Raw genomic sequence first — 24,749 nt, forward strand, 5'->3', positions numbered from 1 at the left:
ATACATAGATCTACACACGGAGTAATCTAATCTCTTATTTGCATACGGAGTCGCGAGACCTACGCGACTAGCTATTTTAATAACAGGAAGAGCAACGTATGTTGGATCACTTGTCAAACTGGTTTCTCTTGAGATAAAATATCCACAATAATGCAGTTGTTACATGCACAAACGTAACCGAGTCAACATGTTTGCGTAATAACATTAACCATGCATGCATACAAGTTCAAATCACATAATGTTTATCTTACAATTCGTATAATGTGTAGGGCCTGCATTTGTAACAAAATGAAATTATAGAAGCTGGGTAAACCTTACTTCCGTACTTGTCCACACTGTGTTTTCAAGCTTCCTGATATATTAACGTTCAAATATAATAAATAACTTAATGGGGCCTAACCTTTGGAAATATTAGTTCAGACAAATAACACAGTTAATTAATTTCAGGAGTCCTCGAATCTGAATTACTAAACCGTATCTCTGCACAAGGCAGTCGAAAGGAAGTTAGGGAAAATCGTGATTGCTTCCATGATCCATTATCACGAACTCGTCCTCAGGAGGATCGCCACTACCCTAGGATGTCTCACCCATCCTGCACCGCGGCCTGTTGTAGTCACTCCCAAGACAAGAGGGCGGGACATAGCCCAGTGGTAAAGCGTTCGCATGATGCTGCTAATCAAAAGGAGTAGCCCATGAAGTGGCGACAGCGGGTTTCCTCTCTGAATATCTGTGTAGTCCTTAATCATATGTCCGACGCCATATAACCGTAAATAAAATGTGCTGAGTGCGTCGTTAAATAAAACATTTCCTTCCCAAGACTAACTTAGAAACACAGGATAGAGCCCAATGGAATGTATACAGATGTGATGACATGCACTCATTAAACACCGTAAAAACAGTGATGATATTAGGTTTTTCGCGAAAGTAGAGCATATCCTGCCCCACCGGTGGCACCCGCCATGAGCACAATATCCTGAGACAACTTCTGTGCCATAATAATACGGCGTTGTTTGCAATCGGCGAACCCGGTCAGGCGTATTTACGAAGTTGCGATCTGTGGACACCAAAAGCTGGGACAGAAAGAATATTGCTCATCATAAAGAAAAAAGAGTTACTGGAAATCTGAAGACATCCCTTTTATCATATAATTTATTCCAGGTCAAAAGCCAAAACTATAATATCCTAATGGATGTAGATCACCATCATCACCTAATGTTGGAATTCAGTAAATAATCGGCACCCAGCTAGTACTCCGTCTGCATTGGAACTGCATTATAGGCAGAATATTAACAAGTGTGTGTCTGGAACATGTAGTATAGGGACTTTGCCGTATTCCAAGTCGACATTTTTTAAAATTAAATTTTGATTCAAAAAAAAAAGAAGAAGAAGAAAAAGATAAAAGAAGAAAATGTTATACAAAACCCGTTTATTGTATTGTGTAGGCCCTATTGATGCTAAAAGTTTCGTTTTGATATATGACTTAATATTAAAATGGTGCGTGATAAAAAAAAAAAAAAAAACCCACATCAAAACAGCAATAAAATGTTTTTGAAATGTTAATGTCAATGAGGAAGTCAAGCATTTCACATGTCTGTCTGAATACCTTTGTCTGGACCTATATTTTTAGCTCTAACAAACTGTCTAGATTCAAGGAAGATAGTAAAATATGTATTTCTTCGTTCACCATTCTTATAACAAAATTAATGATCCTTTGACTGAACAATTTTGACGGTTTTCCTATAGTTAGGTTTTTATGTAGATGTGTCAATAGTGAATAATATCAATCATTAATGTTCGTAGACGCAAAACGATCCGTTTGAATTAGGATTATAGTATCCTTGGAGCAGACGTTGGCTACATGCACGTCATGCCATATGCCTCCCTATCACAAAATAAACTTTAAAACATTTTCTCTAATTATTGATCATTTTGTTTATTTACATTTAAAAAATTTAAAAGTTAATACCATTCCTGTAACTACACGTCTGGCAGTTTAACATATGTAAACTGAAAAATAATCATTTCCAAATATTGATTACATTCCAATTTCCCCCCAAATATTAACACACCTGAGACGGAGTGCAGTGACACCTGTCACATGACCCACATCCGCGCAGCGCCCTCTACAGGCAAGATGTCGTCCGAAGTTATATTTAGGAAAGCGACCGGTTTTGTGTGACGATGGAAGCAAAATAAGGTTTGTATAGATGATGTAGACTTGACCAGACGTTGACGAAGTCGGTCGACTTCTGGATTAAGATGAACGATGGCCGATTCGCTGTAAACAAGGCGCATGATGTTGAAATTGTCGCGTCGTGAGTTGTCCCCCGATGTTTTGTTAGTATATGGGTCGATTTTATGTTGCTTCCTCTTAATGTTATTACATTCGCACCTCCATGTATCCACGTAAGAATGGATATTTTATACCAGTCTTCATTTCTCAGCACATATCATGTACTTGTTTGGCTTTAGAGTTAGCTTTAATTATGAAGACAACTGTTCAAAAGTTATTTCTGTAGAAAAAAAAAAGGCCATTATAACAAAAATATTTGTGTTGTGGATTTGTAGTTTAGGTTGTGCCCTTGTGGTTTGCTAATCAGTGCACAGGGCACATTACTTCAATACTTTTCTTAACGTGCACATTGAGTTGCTTCCCTCGATGTAGCATATTTAAAATGACGGTGGACTTTTGACGGTTGTCATTGGAAGATTTATTTTGTTAATAATGACACAAGTACTTCAGTTGGGATTTAGTGAGTACAGTAGGTTTTGCATATTTGGTTTGTGTGTCCATTTGTTGTACTACTTCGGTTGAGAAACGTTTGAAACATGATGCCACAAGTTTTTAATACCAGCTACATATAGGGTATGTAACACGGTTTGGACGTAGAAGAACCACACATTCTACGTCCCTTCGGACTAGTTTGCTAATGTGAGTTAAAATTCAGAAGTGCACATCCAAGGAACCCAATTCCAAATTATACGTTTCATACCACAACAAACATGTCATGTTAATAACATATAAGATCATAAATAACTACATAAGTAGTCACTAATGCTCACATGGATAAGGGATGATGGTACTATACTGAGGGTCAGAAGGCATTACCCTACATATATACTGATGGACAGAAATAAAGGATCACACAGATAGCAACAAGAAATAATGACCATCAAAAATCAATTTATATTGTCAGAAGTTGACTGCGAACATATAGGCAGCACATTCAACACTAAAGACATTCAATCCCACATTACAACTTTGTATGCTAGTAATGAATTGCATTTGGTCTACAGTTCGATGTGTTCCCTTTTTTCTTTCCATCAGTATATTTCTAAAGTAACAATCAATCTATGACATAAACAAATAAAGTCTTTGCCTTGAAAAATGGTCAATTCCATAATTGGGAGCAAGTGGTGGCTACTACTGTGCTAACACCTCCCAGACTCCCTATTTGGACAAGATATGCCAATGCTAATTCTGGTTGGATCTATTCAGAACATGAGTCCGAACATTAATGACACGTATGATCACCCATCACGCTACCATAAACTTTCCGATTCCTATGTTGGACCTGACAATTTCAGTTTTCTATTGTAGGTAGTAAATACATGTACATAGCATTTACTCTGATCTTCAATATGCTACATTTGTATGTTAAAGGGACATACCATAGTTTTTAAACACTAAGGCATATTTTTTACTATTAGAAGTGTTTTTGATAACTGAAATCATACTTTACTTAGATTTTATTGTTTAGATTATCCATTTCCGTACATTCGAAGTGTTTTTGGTCATCCTGGTCTTTTTAATATCACAAAATGCATTTCTCATATTTTAAAAAATGCATGTGCGTCTGAGAAGTAAAAGTTGTGAAGTCAAGTTTTTGTCTATTTTTAAGAGGGTGTTTCACCATTTCAAAGTTACAGACTCATATTTCACTCACTTGTAACGTTATCCAAATGTGTTTACAGATTGGTAGATTAACTAAACTTAGTGTGAATTTTCATGGGCTGAAACTAGAGTCTGTCCCTTTAACTTTAAGTGTTGTCAAAGACATAAAATAAACAAAACAATATAAATTAATTTAAAATATGTGCTATAAATCATGGAAATTATTTTATTTTAGAAAGTTAAACTTATCAACATTATGTATGTAGCAGTTTAGGGTCAGAAAGAAAATGGGTTAAGAAAATCAGATAGTAATGACAAGAGTAATTAATTTTGTCAAAAGGTTAACTAAAAATAAAACAATCTGCAAAAAATGTGGGTTTGGTGCCATCGTTTTACCCTCTGGCAGAAACCCTGTACATATATTAACAGAATGAATCACTGTTATGAGGTGTAGATACGGCAATTCCAACCAAAGGGACAAAATGTTTTTGTGAGGACCGAGGTTTGGGAAGGGGCCTATGTCCGGACCCATAGAGCACCTGGATAAATCCCTGTATACATTCTTGTTTGTTAATCATATACATATAATCAGCTAAGCTGAACAATTCATGACTACATGTATATATTATTGTATATATGTTTGTTAACCATTTCTCTTGCATACACTTGCATAACTTTGAAGAATTCTCATCCCATTGACACCTAATAGCCGATGTATTTTTAGTGCTGGGGTGTTGTTAAACATTCATTCATTCATTCATTCCCATGGCTGTTAAGCATATATGGGATTGCTGGATCTAGAAGAGTGCACTGATGTTGCATGTACACATATAAGTACAGTCACTTCTTTCATATAGCAGCAGAAGGTATTTTATATGATTATGAATGTGCAGGACTGCAGCTAGCATGACCGTTGACATATCAAATATGGAGTCAGTGTTTGACAAATATTTTAGAAGTTAAAGTTTGTTTTGTTTAACAACATCAATAGAGCACATTGATTTATTAATGATCGGCTATTGGATGTGAAACATTTGGTAATTTTTATATGTAGTCTTAGAGAGGAAACCTGCTACATGTTTCCACAGACAGGATAGCCTTTGATATACCTGTCGTGGTACACTGGTTGGATGGAGAAATAGACCAATGGGCAGCATTTGAGAAGGTCTCTACAGGGAACATTTTGTACAGTATCTCATTGCGATTCGATACACAAGTTTCAGAACTCGCAGCACCATTTTAAAACATTAAACAGTAGTTGTTAATCAATTTTCAATTGACTAGAAATATCACTTAATCAATATTTTCAAAAACTAAATGTTCCCTTCACTAGCCCTTATATAAGCTCTAGTTAGTGCCCTACAGTTGATAATTTTCTGTAGTGCAGACCAAAATTCATTAGTGTCTTGTAGCCGAGACCACGGGCTAGTGAATTTGTGGAACCCTGCATGGACCACTGGTTGCAATACAGACCAACCTAGTTGGTCTTCCAACTTGGATTGATCTTAATACCAACACACTCCAGACAGGTGCTCTATCAGTACCACTAACGTGCATTCTGCTCCACTACTATAAGAAGAATGGCTAGAAAAAATTTCAAACATATTGCATTATCAGGGCAGTCATCAGAGTTCAGGCCTCCCAGACCTCCTATATTTCCTCCTTTTTTTTTTATAGGATCCTATAAAACTCCTATATTGAGATTCATTTCCTATATTTGACTCAATTGCTTTGCCAAAATGCTGATGAATAAAATATATTCGCAGTGAAAGGCAGCCAGACATGAAAACCATGGTCACCAGCAGGTCCAGTTGAAGAAAAATCTTACTGGCCCTTCTCAAATTCAATTAGCCCTCCAATTTAACTGCACAGCCAAAATCAAAACTAGAATGTTCTTTGTTGAATAATAACCATGTATAATAATAACCATGTATATAGTCCATTTGTGTCGAAAGGAAACCAATGAATTGACAATGTAACTTCATAACGAATAAAGTTAAAATTCATATTAGAAACATATTATTAAGTTTTAAACCCATACCAACCCAAATTACATTTAAAGAGAAAAAAAATAGTCCAGTATAAATAAAAGTTACTTTAAAAGTTATCATTAAATGATACAGATTAAATATAATTTTTAATACAGGGATACGAAAAAAAAGAAAAAAAGCTAGAATAGCCCAGGACTGCAGCTTCACTTGCATTGTCTCTGAAGTTATCGATAATGCAAGTATATTAGTCTGGAAATGAGTCTTCTTTGTGCACCTGTGAGAGGTGGTTCAATATGGAGAACTCTCCAGTAAAGGATCTCTTTGGGAGTGACTGTCCTTCTAAAGACGAGGCACTAGATAAAGATTCATGAATCATCCACTATTTTGCCAAATACCCAATCGACTCTGCATTGTGCAGAGATACGGTCCTGATCTCATATTACGATTTTTGTCGTTCAGATTACGTTGGATTTATCCTATGCAGTTTTATAAATATATTTGTTTTTATTTACACTGAATGTTTTACCCTCAAAAATGTTATTTCAGATAATATGGCTTTACAATTTAATAAATTAATATGTTTCTAGGCCTACATGCCAGTTAACTGACTTTTGAAATAATCCATGTAGTAATGGAACATTTCATTGTTAGTGTGAGTTAAAAGTACATGTTAAAATTTGATTTTGTCCCTGAATAATATAAGCTAATTAAATACGATTAATTTGTACCATAACATTGAATGTCAAAAAGTAGGTCTACTAAATAATTATAGCATATACAGTCCATTAATCCGACAACTTCAAAAAAACTAAAACGTTTTGAGCTATATTTTTTAAAGCCTCGGACCATTAATCGCAGTAGCTGAGGCTGAGTGGTAAGTCTAGCGTTGTCAAAATATAGAACATGTTCTATAATGTTGTCTGTTGCCAGATATGTAGTTCGCGCCAGCACAATAGCGGTGTGTTTTGTCACATTTGATTCAGTTTTAGTGCGTTAATTTTTCACCTGGTACCATATTCGCCAGACTACCTTTGTGAAATTCATAGTCGCCCATAGCCAATAAAAGTCGCTACGGGCAACCAGGCAACTACTAATTTTCAACCCTGTTTGTTGAGATAGTATTGTAGATATATCTTGTGTACATATGCAAGATAAGAACATACCATTAGTAATGTAAATGTCTTTAAAAATCTGTGTAAAATGCCTATAATCATGATAATCGGTCCAAATTTTCCTATATTTGACCTCAAAATTCCTATAATTGGTATGCAAATTCCTATATTTCCTATATTTTAATATGTTCAAGTGGCTGGGAGGCCTGAGAGTTACTTGTACCTGTAGATGTGGAGGTATCCCTCACACCCATGATAAACCCCCACTCCACTTATTCAAAGTTCAACCCACTTCAATTCAAATGATGACGAACAAAAGCATTTATTCATCTGCAGATAAGATTTGATATAGTGCTAGGCACATGATGTCTCAAATAAAAGTTATTAAATGTTTTGAATATTTTGTATTTTGGAATGCTGGACAAATGTTTACATGTAACTATATATACTCAAAAATAAATTTCATAGTTATTTGAAGAGATGACTATTTCAAGATTAAGAAGGGCAAGTGATAATTCCATAATTTGAGGAAATTTAATAACTTTTATTTGAAATATCATGTGTCAAACACTGTATATTAGGAGAGCAATCTCGGCTCACATTTACTGGTGTCGGTGGTGTCGTGGTTACGCCATCGAACATAAGGCTGGTAGGTACTGGGTTCGCAGCACTGTACCGGCCTCGGTGGTGTCGTGGTTAAGCCATCGGACATAGGGCTGGAGGTATAGGGTTCGCAACACGGTACCGGCCTCGGTGGTGTCGTGGTTACGCCATCGGACATAAGGCTGGTAGGTACTGGGTTTGCAGCACGGTACCGGCCTCGGTGGTGTCGTGGTTACGCCATCGGACATAAGGCTGGTAGGTACTGGGTTCGCAGCACGGTACCGGCCTCGGTGGTGTCGTGGTTAAGGCATCGGACATAAGGCTGGTAGGTACTGGGTTCACAGCACGGTACTGGCCTCGGTGGTGTCGTGGTTAAGCCATTGGACATATGGCTGGTAGGTATAGGATTCGCAGCACGGTACCAGCCTCGGTGGTGTCATGGTTACGCCATCGGACATACGGCTGGTAGGTATAGGGTTCGCAGCCCAGTACCAGCTCCCACCCAGAGTGAGTTTTAACGACACAATGGGTAGGTGTAAGACCACTACACCCACTTTTTCTATCACTAACCACTAGCAACTAACCCACTAGGACAACGCACTTGAACCTTAATTGGATATAAGAACGAAAATAAGTTGGCGAGAGTGAGCGAGGGAACTCACCTTGATTTTGCTCATGGCAAAGATTGTTTTTTGTTTTACCCGTACTTTTGAAACATTTTATTGCACAAAGAACAACAGGATCAGGCACAAGTTTACTAACTTACAAGGCCCTTGTTTTAGTTGTTTTTATTTACTAATTATTTTGCAATTTATTACTTTTTCAGACTTGGTGCATGGCAGGATTGCCATCGTTCATCATGGATGTGTACTTAACATACCAATTGAAGTGATTTGAGCCATTCTGCTTGGATTAAACTGCATGTATTGCTGCTGTTCCAAGTTTGTTTTCTTCAGAACTACGTTTTCCCTTTGAAACTACTTTTTCTCCCAAGAAGATGAACTTATTTAATGGAATATACACCCATTATATCGTCACTTGATTTTATTTGAATGCAGACACAGGACATACAAACACCTACTTTTTAGTTGTTAAAAGAAACATTCATAAAAATGGCTGATCATTCTGAATTGGTTGGTGAAATGAGTTCTGTGGAACGGTTGTCTACTGCAGAACGACTGAAGCACGCACGTAAACGGCGGTTGCAGCAGTTGAAGAAATTCTCACAGTATGAAAAGCAGCTGGAAAAGGAAAGCAGTAAAAAGAAGAAGAAGCAGGATAACGCTGTACACAAAGTTCGCAAAAAGAAGGAAGAAAGAGTACAGTTTGAACCCTCTGTCACATTACTGGAGGCTACAGCGCGCAATGATATTGATGAAGGTAAAACAGTATTCTTAGTTCTAAGAAGTGTAAGATTTTTATAGAATCCGATAACGTTTCTGTCCAGGAGCCAGATGACCCCTACTTCTATTTTTTAGCCGTCAAATAACAAAATTAGGAGCCGTGTTTATATACCCATAGAGTTTAGGTATGAATGTATGTAGAGTATGTATGTACATGTATGAATATATCTGTGTGTTTGTGTGTGTCTATGCGAGTGTGTGTAAACCATTGGTGCTAATATTAAAGAACTTTGAAAAGCATGAAGTGTATCAGAGAAACAACCGTGCAATTTTTATATTGCTAACTTTAGTATCTGTAATTGTCTGTTGAGTATTACATCAGAAAGTAAATTCTAAGTCTATACCATAACAACTTGATTGTAATAATTTGATTAAAACAACTTTATTAGAATGCATCACTGGACAGTGGCAGTCGTCCTATATACGAAACACAAAACAGTATTTAAATTCATTGATGTATGCTGTTATAAATTTGTGATAAGCAGAAAAACAAGTTTGAAAATTATTTTCCTTTGCTTTTTAATTCTTATATTATTGACACATTTTAAAATTTATTTGTAACAAATAAGATTTTTAAAAGAAAGAAGTACTACTGGTAAGTATTTTCCATGGAAAAGTGTGTGTGGGGGTGTGTGTGGGGGGGGAGGGCGTAGTCGTATCATTGCGAGTAATACAATCAGGAATCGTAGTATATATTCTGGATTCGCCGATAGTTCATTGGTTTTCTAATTTATGCTGACGATGAGTTTGTGTGCTGTATAAAAAAAAGTTGACCGAGATCCCAGTTAATGTTAATCACATGATCAACTTTTTATTTAAGTTTTTGATATGATTGTAATGTTTTGTTACAAACTTTTACTTTCGTTTTAAATAAAGTGTGTCATATGGTGTAACAAGAAACTATTTACATATATTTTACTCTGATATTATACATTTTAAAATTTGACTTCGTTTGGCAAAAACACTGTTGCAGTCTGTTTTCGTGGTGATCATATTATCGATGATGTAATGATATTTATGATCAACTTTTTATTTAAGTTTTTGATATGATTGTAATGTTTTGTTACAAACTTTTACTTTCGTTTTAAATAAAGTGTGTCATATGGTGTAACAAGAAACTATTTACATATATTTTACTCTGATATTATACATTTTAAAATTTGACTTCGTTTGGCAAAAACACTGTTGCAGTCTGTTTTCGTGGTGATCATATTATCGATGATGTAATGATATTTATCTCTGCGAAATCAAAGGCAAAGCGGATTTCGCCTATGTGCTTAACATGGCGAAGTTAAGTGGAATACAGCAAGTATTTCACCAGAATTGTCCCCTTACGTCTCTGGAAACTGTCAATCACCAGCTCCCTAGAAGTATCCTCTTCTAGTTGAATTGATGTCTCCAAAGATACTGGCAATGTTCTTCGCTGGGGAATAACATACTTCACGTATGTCTGAGAACTGTCGCTTCCTGAACTGGAAGACTCGGAACTCGACACAGACTCAACTCTTGTTCGATTCCTGACCAGACGCATAGGTTTAACCTTGCGGTTAACTTCAACAAGTTCCTCAGATGGTAAAGTGTTAAAGGGCAGTAACATGTTACGGTGAAGTGTCCGAAAGGGCCCTTTCTTGGTCTCACTCTGTACCCTGTACACTGGAATGTCAATATTTGGAATGTAAGTTTCCAAATACGGTTCCTGCTCCCATCTGTCAGCTAGTTTGTGTTTTCCCTTCACACCAACTTTCCTAACCAGCACTCTGTCTCCAATCTCCAACTTGGAATCTTGAACTCGTTTGTCGTATCTCTCTTTATTCTTGTCAGAAGATTTTATAGCTTCATTTGCTGCTGCTTGATAGGCAAACTGCATTCTCTTCCGCAGCTTCTGTACGTAAGACTTCTGATCCGGTGCTCTTTCACTCTGAGGTTCTGTGCACAAGAATGTGTCGACAGATAATCTTGGGTTCCAACTGAACATTAAGAAATGCGGTGAATAACCAGTGGCGTCACTCTTTGTTACATTGTAGGCTTGGACCATCGGAGCTACATACGATTTCCAATCAACCTTCTGATTTTCCTCCAATGTCGCCAACATTTTTAGTAATGATTGGTTAAAACGTTCCACCGATCCATTTCCCATTGGGTGATAAGGTATGGTCCTTGACTTCTGGATTTGAGCCAGCTTGCAAAGCTCCTTTATCACTTTGCTCTCGAAGTTTCTGCCTTGATCGCTATGAAGTCGTTCAGGAAAACTGTAAAACAGGATAAAGTTTTCATAAAGGGCTTTAGCTGTAGTGTGAGCTGTTTGATTCCGGCATGGTATCGCTTGAGCATATCTAGTGAAATGGTCAGTGATAACCAAAATGTTTTCGTAGCCCCCTTTCGATGTTTCCAAGCTTAAAAAATCCATACAGACGAGTTCCATGGGTCTCGTAGTTTCCACGGGAACTAATCCTGCAGAAGGTCGCACTGGCGTCTTCCACCTGATACACCGCCCGCAATGCTCCACTCTCCTGTTGATATTAGTTTCAAGACCAGGCCAGTAAAAACGTTGCTTTGCCAACCACAAAGTCTTTTCCTTCCCTTGGTGACCAACATCATCGTGGATACTCTTGAATGCTGTATTCCTGTGCAGCACTGGTAACACAAGTTGTTTCACCTTTTGTCCATCCAAAGAAGCGTTTCTGTACAGAATACCATTGGCCAACTCCAAATTCTTTCTTTCTCTCAAGTACTTCTCTACAGCTGGAACCTCTCTCCTCGTGTCTTCTCCCCTGGGAAACAAACGACTTCTTACAAGATGGACAACTCTGGAAATGGCTCCATCCCTTGCCTGCTCAGTCTTCCAATCAATATTGTTGAAAGTATCCATGGGACTTACATTCTCACCGGCCGAATGATGAATGATCTGACTGGATACACTTTCAACTAAAGGTACTGAGGATGTTGCTGCATAGCATACCACTTTCACCACATCTGCAAATAAATCTGGCTTTCTAGATAGACCATCAGCATCAGCATTTAACTTACCTGCTCGATATGATAAAGTAAAGTCATAATTTGCTAACGAAGCAACCCATCGATGACTTGTGGCATCCAGCTTCGCCTTTGTTAATACATAAGTAAGCGGGTTGTTGTCTGTAACCACATGAAAAGTATTACCATAAAGATAATCATGGAACTTATCAGTTATGGCCCACTTCAAAAACAGAAATTCCTACTTATGTGCCGCATAATTATGTTCACTTGGCCTTAGCCCTCGACTCGCATAAGCCACCACTCTCTCTACACCATTTTGCTTCTGGTAAAGAACAGCTCCTAATCCTGTTCCACTGGAATCTGTATGCACAATAAATGGCAAAGAATAATCAGCGTAGGCTAACACAGGAGGTTGTGTTAACATCCTTTTAATCTTCTCAAAAGCTAACTGCTGATCATCTTCCCACCTGTACTCAGCAATAGGTTTCCTCTTCTTCTTGGACTTTTTCGCCGCAGGACACGTACCATGACCTTGTAGTAAGATGTTCAAAGGTTGCACTATTTTGGCATAATCTTTGATGAAACGCCGATAGTAATCTGCAAACCCCAAAAACTGTTGAAGCTCCTTGATGTTAGTGTGAACAGGCCAATCCTTAACAGCTGAAGTCTTCTCCGGGTCAGTCGAAATACCATCCTCCGACACCACATGTCCAAGATAAGTCACAGACATTTTAAAGAATTCACACTTGGATGGTTTTAATTTCAAGTTGTGTTGAACAAGTCTGGCAAAGACCGCTTCTAAACGTCTCACATGTTCATCAAATATTTTTGAAAATATCAATATGTCATCAATAAAAATCAAACATGTCTTTAAGTGCATTTCTCCCATACATTTCTCCATCAACCTCTTTGTAATCTTTGATTGTGTCATATTTGTGTCGAGTCTGGCTTTTCAACTTTTCCGAATACAATGAAGTCCAAAATTTATGCCGTAACAACTCATTTTTGGATTCTCTTTCCAAATACCCACCATCAATTGCGATCTGTAGCATTGACTCCAATCTACAATCAAAGGTTGTTACCGTTTCATCAGGTTTTTGAAAAGAATTAAAAAATTCCTGCATAACCATGCCATTTGTTGAAATGTCACCAAACAATACATCAAGTTTCGACAAAATATCATCCACGCTTGCTCTCTCTCCTAAAGGAATTAACATTCTACGAGCAACCCCTCGCAAAGATCTCCTAATTGCCTGAAGCATAACATTAGGACTAACTCAGGATCAATCGTTAAACATTTCACCTCAAACTTCCACTCACTATAAACAACATCACCTTTCTGAGGTGGATCATCTCCAGAAAACTGTGGTAGTTTCGGAACATAAGATGATTTAAAAGCATGAGTAGATTCCAAAGCAGGATTATTAGTCGATGACTCCCAACTTATTCAAAAATGGCTCAGTCTCTAAGTCTTGTTAACCTGGCGTCTCCACCCCGTGCCCTATCTTTCCAGGGAGTAGCTCTAGGCGGAGGACTTCTGGCCACAGGTTCTCTTTCTGCTTTTGGAGTAACATGATATCTGCTACTAGCATTCAGAGTCTCAACCATGTCTTCCTCAGACATACCATGTGTCATAATGGGTGTGTAACTAACAACTGGTACTAGTGTCAACTATTTACAGGTACTGTCAACTACCAACAACTCGAAAATATTTACAACCTCAAAGCATATATCTACACCTCAAAGAATACTTTTACACCTCGTAAAATATATCAACATGTATAAAAACATGAAATATATTCCAATCAACTGATATTCCAATTTAAAATACAGAACACCAGATCAATAACCTGTGATCAACACTGAATGATCAATAAAGCATAATCACTCTACCATTACAAGTAGATCAGAACAAATACATATTTTATAAAAATTAAAGGAAACATGTCACGTGACCTATATTTGGCACCAAACATGTACAATTAATTATAAATTGAATCACCTAAAAAAAAAAATTTTTTAAAATTAATTACTTAAAATATCTCAATAAAAAAACCTCCAGATACAAGCTCTTAGCGGAAATTGCCGATCTTTAATGAGCAGGGCAATCACGAGGTCCGTGACGTCAGAGACGCATCGCTTGATCTGAAGCCTTACACTTAAAAGCATTAGTCTGTACCACTCATAAAGAATCTAAGACTTGCACAGCTTACCAAAACAATGAGTGTTCGTTCGCAAAACGTTTTGCCGTATCAATTTGAGCTGTTAGTAAATGAAGAAAGACACACATTTACTTACAACAGTGATACTGAAGAAAAAACGGATAGCGAGTCGGAGGGTGGAGAAACCGATGGTGCCAGACCAGACCGGTCGACCAATTTACAGCCCGGAGCCCGAAAGTAACCCGAAGACAAAACCAAAACTCGGATGCTAATGCCGAGGTGTATACTGTTCATATTTAGCATAAAGATACACCTCGATATGATGTATTTAAATATGTAAAAAATATAAATGTAGGACAAACATTTATTTTTTTGTTGTTTTTTTAAATATCGCATTTTACATGTTCGGGCTGTACATAATGAAATCTGTATGCACAGTGTAAACAAATGCTCTAATTTACAAGGCGCTTCACTTTCATTAACCTGACTTGTAAAACAACATAAATGACTTGAGAATATAATAATAAAAAAAAAAAAAAAAATTGACATTTTTGTTTTAACATATATAAATACATCATGCTGAGGTGTATCTTTGTGCCAAATATACATGTACAATGTACACCTCGGCATTCGCAACCGAGTACTGTTTTTGTCTCTGGGTAACGTTCGGGCTCCGGGCTGTAAATACTAAAATAGGCCGACACCAAAGTACTATGCGGTGTTGGTGTCCAATCTTTTGTTTTGCGATAAAATACACGCGTCTTTCTTCGGATACAATCCTTTGGAAAACCGTAAAAAGACAATCCCGTCGTTTAAACTGTTTATTTTTACACCCAAAGGCCGCGCAGTACGGCACTGCTGGACTGAAAAGATCGTAAGGCCCTTACTCCATATATAAACAGTTAACAACAATGGAAGAGTATAGCGGCTCTGACGTCACTTCCCTTTTTTTTCGAACGCTCACGAATAAATATGCATAAATCGTACTTTGATACTGATTGGCGTAATTTCTTCATTTTAAGTTAACTACACATATTTTCTTGTTATAAACTTATTTGTATATTATTTTTATATCATTTTGCTTTTAAAATGAGCTATAATATGGTCTCGTGACATGTTTCCTTTAAATCTTGATTCCTGACAATACCGCTATCAACAACCCATACCCGTATCTGATATGATAATACAAATATGCCTAAAAGAAAAACAGCCTACTACATCATATACGACAACTAGAAAAGGTTAATTATCAACAAAAGCAAAGTGAAAACATTCAAATGAAACAACTCACTTAATATAATTAGCGCTTAGCAGTATGTGTATCTGTCAACCTGTGGAAACAAATTTATTATGGAAACTCATCTATGTGTAATTAGTATATGTTACATCATTGTATATGCAGTCCACCTGAAATATAAAACTATTATGGAAACATCAAGACATGAAAAAGCATTAATTTTAGTATCATCAATATTGAACTAAAATAATATCAAACTACCAATTCATTATATTGGGTAAAATATTTTGCCAAGTCCTGAAAACAAAATTAAATTTCAGTCTAATACTCGATAAATTAATAACTGATCGGACTAATACTCAATAAATTAATAATTGATTCACCAGAATACAGAAAATGGCTACAACCTTGGAGCAGCAAACCACTCACCAACCACCAAACTTCATATTACAACACCTATATAACCATTACATGTCCAGCATCAATCTGTCCAAGCTGTATCAGTCACTGGTTGTTAGTAAGGATGTATAAGAAAGAAGAGAATAACCTAATAAATGTTGATGTATGCAGATAGTGTACCTTTAACTCTGATCTGACTGCAATTAACAATAAAGTGTGTAAATAACCCTAATCATAGGCCTATGACACTTTTCAGTATGTTACAAAATGGAATATATGCACACACACACACACACACACACACACACACACACAAATTAAAAAAAAAATTCAAATTTCAAAAAATAAAAAAAATAAAAATTTCAACAACAAAATAAATAAAAAATAAAAAAAATAAAAAAATTATAAATTAAAAATATATATATTAAATAAATAACTTCAAAGAAAATAAATAAATAACCAAGACCTAATAAACAATATCAATCGAAAAAAAAAGAACAAAGTAAACAAAACAAAACAAAACTACCAGTCTACACTGACACCGGAAACTTGTCTACCAAAAACTCAAAAATAAATGCTTCAAGTTCACAAAAATATTAAATGTCAATCCAAAAAAAAAAAAATGTATTCACCAATGTTTCAACTTGTGAAATTAATTCAGTTATCTAATAACACAATTACATGTCAACTACTCTTTACAAGCAGCTAAATCATGACTTAACATATTTAAAGTGTGTCTAATACAAACACTATACACTTCATAAATTAAAAATTAGAGGCAATTTAAACAAACATACATACCGTATTGTTCCTATTTGTAGTGCCCCCTCTAATATAAGCGCCCCCTATTATCACGAGAAATGTATCATGAAATGGTACCCGTAAAATAGTAAAACTGGCTTACCTGACTGCCGACTTGCAATGATTATAATCGGTAAACAAATAAAATCCAAACAGGTGAAGCACTACGACACTAGTATGGGCGAACAATATGTCACACGTCGTTTATCAAATGTATGTCGCTGTTATCTCCACGCAGAATGAACGCACGACACTCCGTTAACGCTGTTCAAAACCGGAAGTACAAACATACCGGTAGGTATTTACACCGACACCGTAACACCGTTTAAAAAATGGGTAAATGATAACTTTAACTAAACTGCAAACTGGAGTCCAATGTCAACAATTTAACTTTAACTAAACTTAAAACTGGAGTCAAATGACAATAATTTGTGTACACAGTGACAATCGAAATGTGTCAGTTACAAACTACCGGCCAGAGCTATCGTAGTCTGTGCTGTCTGACTGATGATCCTCGTCGTCTGTGGGATCGTCGTTGGATAGAACAGCTGGCGCGTTCATAGCTTCCAGTAACTGTTCGTCCATTTCCACATCTTCAGGGGAAAACCCGTCAAATTGGTCGTCATCATCGTCATCATCGTTAATGCAGTTAAAAAGGTAGTCTTCACAGCCGTCTAAGGCACTAGTGATGCCGCACTTTTTGAAAGACTTTCTGATGATGTCAGGGGTGATTGCCGCCCATGCTTCTTTCACCCATCGTAGCAATAACGGTTTAGGCGGAGCTTTACGATTACCGAATCGAGTGTTTTCAACAGGCCCGTTGAATAACCACTTGTCGTATAGTTCCGAAAGCCGAGCCTTAAAAGGGCGGTTCCAGGACACATCGGCAGGCTGTAGTTTTGAAGTGCAACCTCCTGGTATTACTGCCATGTCGGTGTTGTACGTTGTTTTCACACTCGATTTTACAGATTGAGTGAGGTGCCCACGAAAGGCATCCTACACCAGTAGACGACGGCGGAGATTGTTGAGACCATACAACTTGCTCAACCAAAATTTTATACTAGTCTCGTCTGCCCATGACTTCTTTCCAGCCCCGCACATGTATACAATGATTCCACTAGGGACATCATTCTTGGGCAGTGGCCTAAGCCCTGGTAGGTGAACTAGTGGTGAAAGCTTTGTGCCGTCAGCATACGCACCTAATGTCACTGTAATGCGCTGCTTCTCGTGGCCCGTCGACGACATAGCAACTTCATGAACACCTTTTACATTGATGTCGATTTTCCGGGCATTTCTAGCCAAACAGGGGTTTCGTCCATATTAATAATATCTCTGTCATCATATCTGCGAAGCTTCCTTAACTTGATAACGAAACGTAGAAATTTGTCCACTTTATCGTCAGTTATAGCAGCAACATGCTGAGACATGTGGGTTGTGCGCCGAAAAGTAAAACCGTGACGTTTCTTAAATTTTGAAAACCAACCCTGTGAAGCTTTGAATGACTGGTTGCCATTAATCTTATGAAGTCGCAAGGCTTCATATTTGAGTGCCTTACCTGTAACGCGCACACCCGCCAACCGACACTCATTAAACCAAGACAGCAAAGTGTTTTCAATATCAGTGTACTTAACTGGTCTTCCGGCGCCTGGCTTTCTTTTTTCTGTTTTCTTTGTCGATTTAAGGTGTTCTTTCAATTTACACCAATCTTGGACCCGTTTGCGGTGGACACCAAACAATTTTGCAGCATGATGCTTGCCTTTTTCTTCAGCAACGGAAATGACTTTCAGTTTAAACGCAGCGGTATAAGACCTGCGCGACATTGAACTACTAGTGCTCGCAATGTTTGCTAAATAAAAATATATTCAGACTGGGCTGGATGACAAAATGAAGTGGGCGAGTATGAGGGGTCTCAAGCACACACCCCTCCCCCACCCCACTTTCAAATACACTCCACAGGCCCTATATGCCTACGTGCACAGTACCATGTATTTCGATAAATCAGCTGACGATGTACGGTACGCTACGTCATTTCAACAAGAAAACGTCACTGGTGGAGTGACTCGGCGGCAAAGCTTTTGATGTCTGAGCAAGCCAGACGCATTGACAGTTTGATACGAGGAGTTTTCACACGTATTACGAAACATGTTCTAGTACTCTAATTAGCACGCCCCCTTTGTGTTTTGCATCGCGCTACAAATAGGAACAATATGGTACATCAGTTTAGTCAAACTTCAAAGTTGCTAGGAAAACAAAACTAGTGCTCACGTCACCGGAAATACTGTCAACTGTTACTGCGCATGTCTTTCGACTGCCACTTCCGTTGCTATAACAACAGCAACACTCACTTGCAATTCTCCACAAATGAATTGAACACAAAATAAAGAATAAATGTTGACCTCGCAATCACAAATATAGTCTGCTAGCTAGCACTTTTTTCTTTCTTTTTTTTCCTCACGAAAACACAAAACACACCACGAGAAGTCGATATGTACCTCACAAGATGAATCTGTTGTGGTTCCGCGTCGTCGTTCAAACATTGATCGGAACTCCGGCGCACGTGCAGATGTCTGGTTTTCCATGGTCAAAAACGTTGGGCACCATCTGTAACCCTCACTCGGTTGAAGTAATGTGAACAACAACACCTTGGCATAGGCTCAGCCATTTTTATTCAAGAGAATCAAAAAACCATAGAGAAAAACCTAAAATACATAAAAACAAAGCATCCTTAACATTTAGTTTGTAACACATATGGATGCGAGACAATATATAAAAAGTTCAATTTACGCGTCGTCGCGTGCACACATAAAAAACAATACAATTTCCTCACCAGAACATCTCGTTCAGCTCGCACCAAACACAGAACTCGTATATATATATATATATATATATATATAATATATATATATATATATATATATATATATAAACGAATAAATTACATATATATATAAACAATTAACGACTTTGCAGTCTGTTAAGATCTACAGTTTAGTTTTCACTTCATGTAGCTCTACCTTTGCATCTCGATGTCCCAAGAAAAAGATGGAAGTGCCCAAGGTGTGGTTATTTTTGGCGGGGAAAAAGATCGGATTTTTACCAGCATGCATTGCTACCTGGCATGTGTCAGAGTGTTCAGTCAAGCGTAACTGTCACTAACTTCACGTGCCTGATCTCACACCCAACTGCATAAAACACAACACAGCTAACCAACTGATAGACAACTGATAAAATAATTATGCAACCTGTCGTGACACTATTAAAAGTGTAACTGAAATAAATGTAGGATATATAAATATTAACAATAGGTATTAATATAATATTCATATGCGGTAGTTATCATTAATTGCAAAACTACCCCTGATTACATATAGAAAACAGTTTAGTGTTACATTTTATATACATCTGTACATACTACAGAGTTAAATGATGTTTTAATTGTATGCTTAGTCACTGTGTTAAATATATACATGTTTACATAATAGAAGACGTTAATTATTCCCTCTTGGTTTTTTTTTACTTTTCTTTTCTTTTTTCTTTTTTTAAAAATTGTTTTCAGTTCATAGTAGCAAGTTAAATATATTCATAAATGATGTCGTCAGATATGACGTTCCCTGACGTAGTAATTTCTTTTCAACTTTACCTGTCCTCAAGCAAATGCATATTCCCCAATGGGATGGCATAAACACCTCAAGTTTTCTCCATTTTTACATTCATCAGAAAATGAACAAACTTCCTTTGCGACATCCGGACCAATGAAATGACGTTATGTTGTAATGAATGTAATGGAAACTTAATTATGTTCTGATATTTTTAATTTCTTTTAAAATAAGATAGTTTAAAACATATTTATGTGTACATGTAATTAAATGTGATATTTTGTTTCAGTGCGTCGACTACTACAATCAGGTGTTAGCCCAGATGAAACAAATGAAGACGGTTTGACAGCATTACACCAGGTACATGTAGCATATGTACAATTATTATCTTTAAAAACAGATCTACCAAACTTTATTACATCATTTACATTTTTGTTTCATACCATACTATGTACATATAAACTAAAATCACCTTTAAAATGACTGCAAAATCTCATCCAAAAGATTGCCATTTTGTGCATCAGATACTAGGAAATATATGTGTTTTAAGTCAACCAAAAATAAATGTTTGCACGTGCTTCCACTTAGATTTTATTCCTACGGACGTGATTTGCCTTTATTACTTGTGATCGGTTGACTTTTATTTTTGCTTCATCTTAATCCTGAGGCTACCTGTATATTTGCCCCCCCCCCCCCCCCCCCCCCCCCCCCCCAAAATGTGTCAAGTTCTACGCATATACATTTAGCAAGTGTGCATAGCCCAGGGATTTATCCAGGACTTTTTGTCAGGGTCCCATGTCTGATGAGATTTACGAAAGTAGTGTCGGAAATAGAATAAAACTGATATTCGTCGATTACATCTTTCTTTTAATTTCAAGAGTAAACACCACCTTGTACATAATGAGAACCCAAACAAGTAAATGCTAAATTAGGTAGAGTATTATTAAATATACCATACATTTACTTGTCAATTTAATATGAAAGACATAATCGATGAAAATCAGTTTTATTCTATTTCTGACACTACTTTAGTATCAGCTGTAGTGCTCAGTGTACCACTGGGTTGACTGAAAACTTTCGACTCTTTAGTTTCATGTCCAAGTGTACACATAATTTATCTTTAGAATTTCTTAGGGTTCGCACATATCCTGGAAAACCCTGGTAAGTGCTTAAATTTATTTTCATACTGGAAAGTGCTTAAAACTCCTGGATAAATGAAATAACCGCCAGGAAAGTCCTGGAATTTTACTGTTTTTTATATATATATTTTTTTCATTTAATAATAATTATTTGGAAAATATATTTATAAATAATCGCATTTGACGTTTGGTTCCAAACTATATCCATGCAACAGTAATTATAAGAGGTCAACTGCCATTGGTCAACTGTTAAAATGTAAGAAGGTGTGGACATAAATGAACACAACTTGTGATTGGTTGAATAAATTATGTAACTGTAAGCAGTCTTGTTTCTGACTTTTGTGAGTTCGAAACTACTGTCAAAGATAAATAATTTAGTAGATAGCTGTAACCAACGCCTTCCAACAAAACAAATACTCCTAAGGCTTATATCAGCTATGCTTCTGTGCATCGAGACTCGTGCACAAATTGAGAACTTGTAGTTGACACATGTTCTTTTGATCTCCATTGAAGTGTTAGACCCAATACACAGCAAAACGGTATCCACATGTCAAGGCATGTCATCGAAGCGTCCAATTAACTAAATAAACAATCATTTTATGGGTTAGTTTTGATTGTTTGTGATATAAATTGGTGGTAACAAAGAGTCCAGATTATTTTTATGCTATCAATGAATAATGTGGTTGACATTTAGTTTCTCACGGAAATGGGTATTATTCCAGTAAATTTCATATTTGAAACACGATGTCACTAATGAGTTTAAAATAAGTATTAATGAAAATAAAACATGTTTATATGATTTATGTAATTTTGTTATTAGGTACTTTTTAACAAACACAAATAAATAATGATTTAAAGTACATACATGCACTGACCTATAAACGTAATACCTTAAATGTATGGGTTTTTAATTTTTTTTAATTACTATTATTATTATTATTTTGTTGGAAATAATAGATCTGGTAATACTGGTATTTAAACATTACTGTCTCTTTTTCTTGATAGTTTTGGGTAGAAGAGTGATTTTTTTAATTAAAAAAATCTGGATAATATAAATTAAACATAATTTTTTTCTGAATTATGACTAAAAATAAGTGAATCTTGACCAAAATAATTGAAACCCTCGACAACATTAACACAATGTGGTTAGATATGTATTATGGTTATGGAGTGTTTTGCTATAAGATCCAGCATTGAAACACAGATGCATGCACACCCGCACACACACAGTAAAAAAAAAAAATCTGCACACTACAATATTTTTTATTTTATGTATTTTTACAACTTTAGCACCCATGTGATATATCTAGATTATGTGTAGCTTATGTTTGAGACATAACAACCACTGAATAAACAGTTTACTAGGGTGCCGTTAAAAAAATCTTTTCCAGGTAATATATTCAGACTCCTGGAAAAATGTAAAAAAAAAGTCCTGGAAAATGAACCAAAATGGTGCTTTAAAGTCCTGGAAAATGTAAATGTTTTAAGTGTATGAACCCTGCTTTCTGGGCCCGTTCCATGAAGTGATCTTTGCACTAAGATCATATTAAAGGGAAAGACCCTAGTTTTTAAATAGTAAGGTATATTTTTAACCCAGAACCTAGTTTTAACACATAAAAATGGACACTAAGTTTGGTTAATTTATAAACCTGTAACAAATTTGGATACAACAGAGTGAACAAGAGTCAGTGACGTTGAAATACCCTTAAAAATAGACTAAAATGTGACTCCATAACCATTATTTGTTACACGCACGTGCATTTTTTAAAATATGAAAAATGCATTTTGTGGTATTAGAAACATCAGGATAACCAGAAACACTTTGGTTGTACGGAAATTAATAATCTAAACAATAAAATATAAGTAATGTTTGATTTCAGTGATCATAAATGGCTCGAATAGTGAGAAATATGCCTCAGTGTTTAAAAACTAGGGTCTGTCCCTTTAATGTGATATTAAAGTAAGATCACTTCGTGGAATAGGACCCTGGTCATAATTTTGTAAATTTATAATCACATATACTACTTTTTTATAACATTGCCCCTGCTTTTTTCTCACTCCAACCTACGTTCCACTTCATTATGCAAATATTATCATAATGCTTCAGATATAAAAATATAAAGAAACCATTATTTTTAAAATGTTAAATGCCAATAAAAAAAACCTACAATACAATAAGTTCATTTGCTGGTACACTTAAAAACATTTATATTGAAAAAATTGACAATGTCAACTTTGCATTTACAAGTACTAGTTCCTACATTGAGTTTTCACGTTTACATTAAGTCAGCTACTAGTGTTAGATCAATGAAGCTTGGTTTTAAGTTGCATCTATGAATGTTCTTCTTTTTTTAAATTTTAGAATTTACTTTCAGTATTTTTTTTAAGTAGATGAATGCTCAATGTTAAATCACATATTACATGTATTTCCTTTATTCACTCAATCAGTTTGTGATAGGTTTTATGTTTAATTCTGTGGAATAGGTTTTATGTTTAATTCTGTGGAATACATTTTATGTTTAATTCTGTGGAATAGGTTTTATGTTTAATTCTGTGGAATACATTTTATGTTTAATTCTGTGGAATAGGTTTTATGTTTAATTCTGTGGAATAGGTTTTATGTTTAATTCTGTGGAATTCTTGTTTATCGTGCATCAGTGTTGTATTGATGGCAATGAAGAGTTGTTGAAGTTGCTACTGGAGTACAATGCCAATGTAAATGCTAAAGACAGTGAGTTGTGGACGCCACTGCATGCTGCCGCAACCTGTGGACACATTCATCTATGCAAATATTTAATAAGCAGGTATGTCATTAAACTAACTTGATGGCTGATCTGTTGTTAATGTATTGAATTTTATTACGTGGTTATACCAAAGTCACACATATAATTTATCATAACAGATCATTTCCAGTACTGTATTGATAAAATGACAGAACCAAAATTTCATTTCCCATGATTATTATATCGAGTATGATTATTGAATAAAAATAATATACATATAATTATTTAAAAAAACAGGTTCCAATGGGTTTACATGATCACAAGGCACGGAACCGAAAAAGTGTTTCCCATGAAATTTGAAATCATATGGCCTGTCATAATTTGAAATGAATGTATTGCCTTGTCTATAAGAGAATGCTTATTTGTGCTTGTGTAAGTGTCTCTGTCTCTGTCTCACTCTCTCTCTCTCTCTCTCTCTCTCTCTCTCTCTCTCTCTCTCTCTCTCTCTCTCTCTCTCTCTCTCTCTCTCTCTCTCTCTCTCTCTCTCTCTCTCTCTCTCTCTCTCTCTCTCTCTCTCTCTCTCTCTCTCTCTCTCAGTATGAAAAGTAGACTGCGGTAATGGCAGCATTTGCCACAAAGAATTACCACCTTTTTCCTACTAATCAATGAATGCTTTGTCACCTTTCCAGCCACCTTCTTTTTTGCACTGTAA

The 24,749-nt window shown here is 36.2% G+C and overlaps 1 protein-coding gene across 2 annotated transcripts in view; it reads left to right on the forward strand.

Moving 5' to 3' along the window:
- Positions 1 to 2,116: 2,116 nt before the first annotated feature.
- Positions 2,117 to 24,749, forward strand: part of LOC121389406 (protein phosphatase 1 regulatory subunit 16A-like) — a 52,698-nt gene continuing 30,065 nt past the window's right edge. For both annotated transcript variants that reach the window (XM_041521019.1, XM_041521020.1), the window contains exons 1-4: positions 2,117 to 2,197; positions 8,428 to 8,981; positions 20,465 to 20,535; positions 23,973 to 24,118. In XM_041521019.1, coding sequence (XP_041376953.1) covers positions 8,714 to 8,981; positions 20,465 to 20,535; positions 23,973 to 24,118 — 485 coding nt within the window. In that variant the 5' untranslated portion in view covers positions 2,117 to 2,197; positions 8,428 to 8,713. The remainder of the gene's footprint in view (positions 2,198 to 8,427; positions 8,982 to 20,464; positions 20,536 to 23,972; positions 24,119 to 24,749) is intronic.

This window comes from Gigantopelta aegis, chromosome 14 (genome assembly GCF_016097555.1).
Source record: "Gigantopelta aegis isolate Gae_Host chromosome 14, Gae_host_genome, whole genome shotgun sequence".
Lineage (NCBI taxonomy): Eukaryota > Metazoa > Mollusca > Gastropoda > Neomphalida > Peltospiridae > Gigantopelta > Gigantopelta aegis.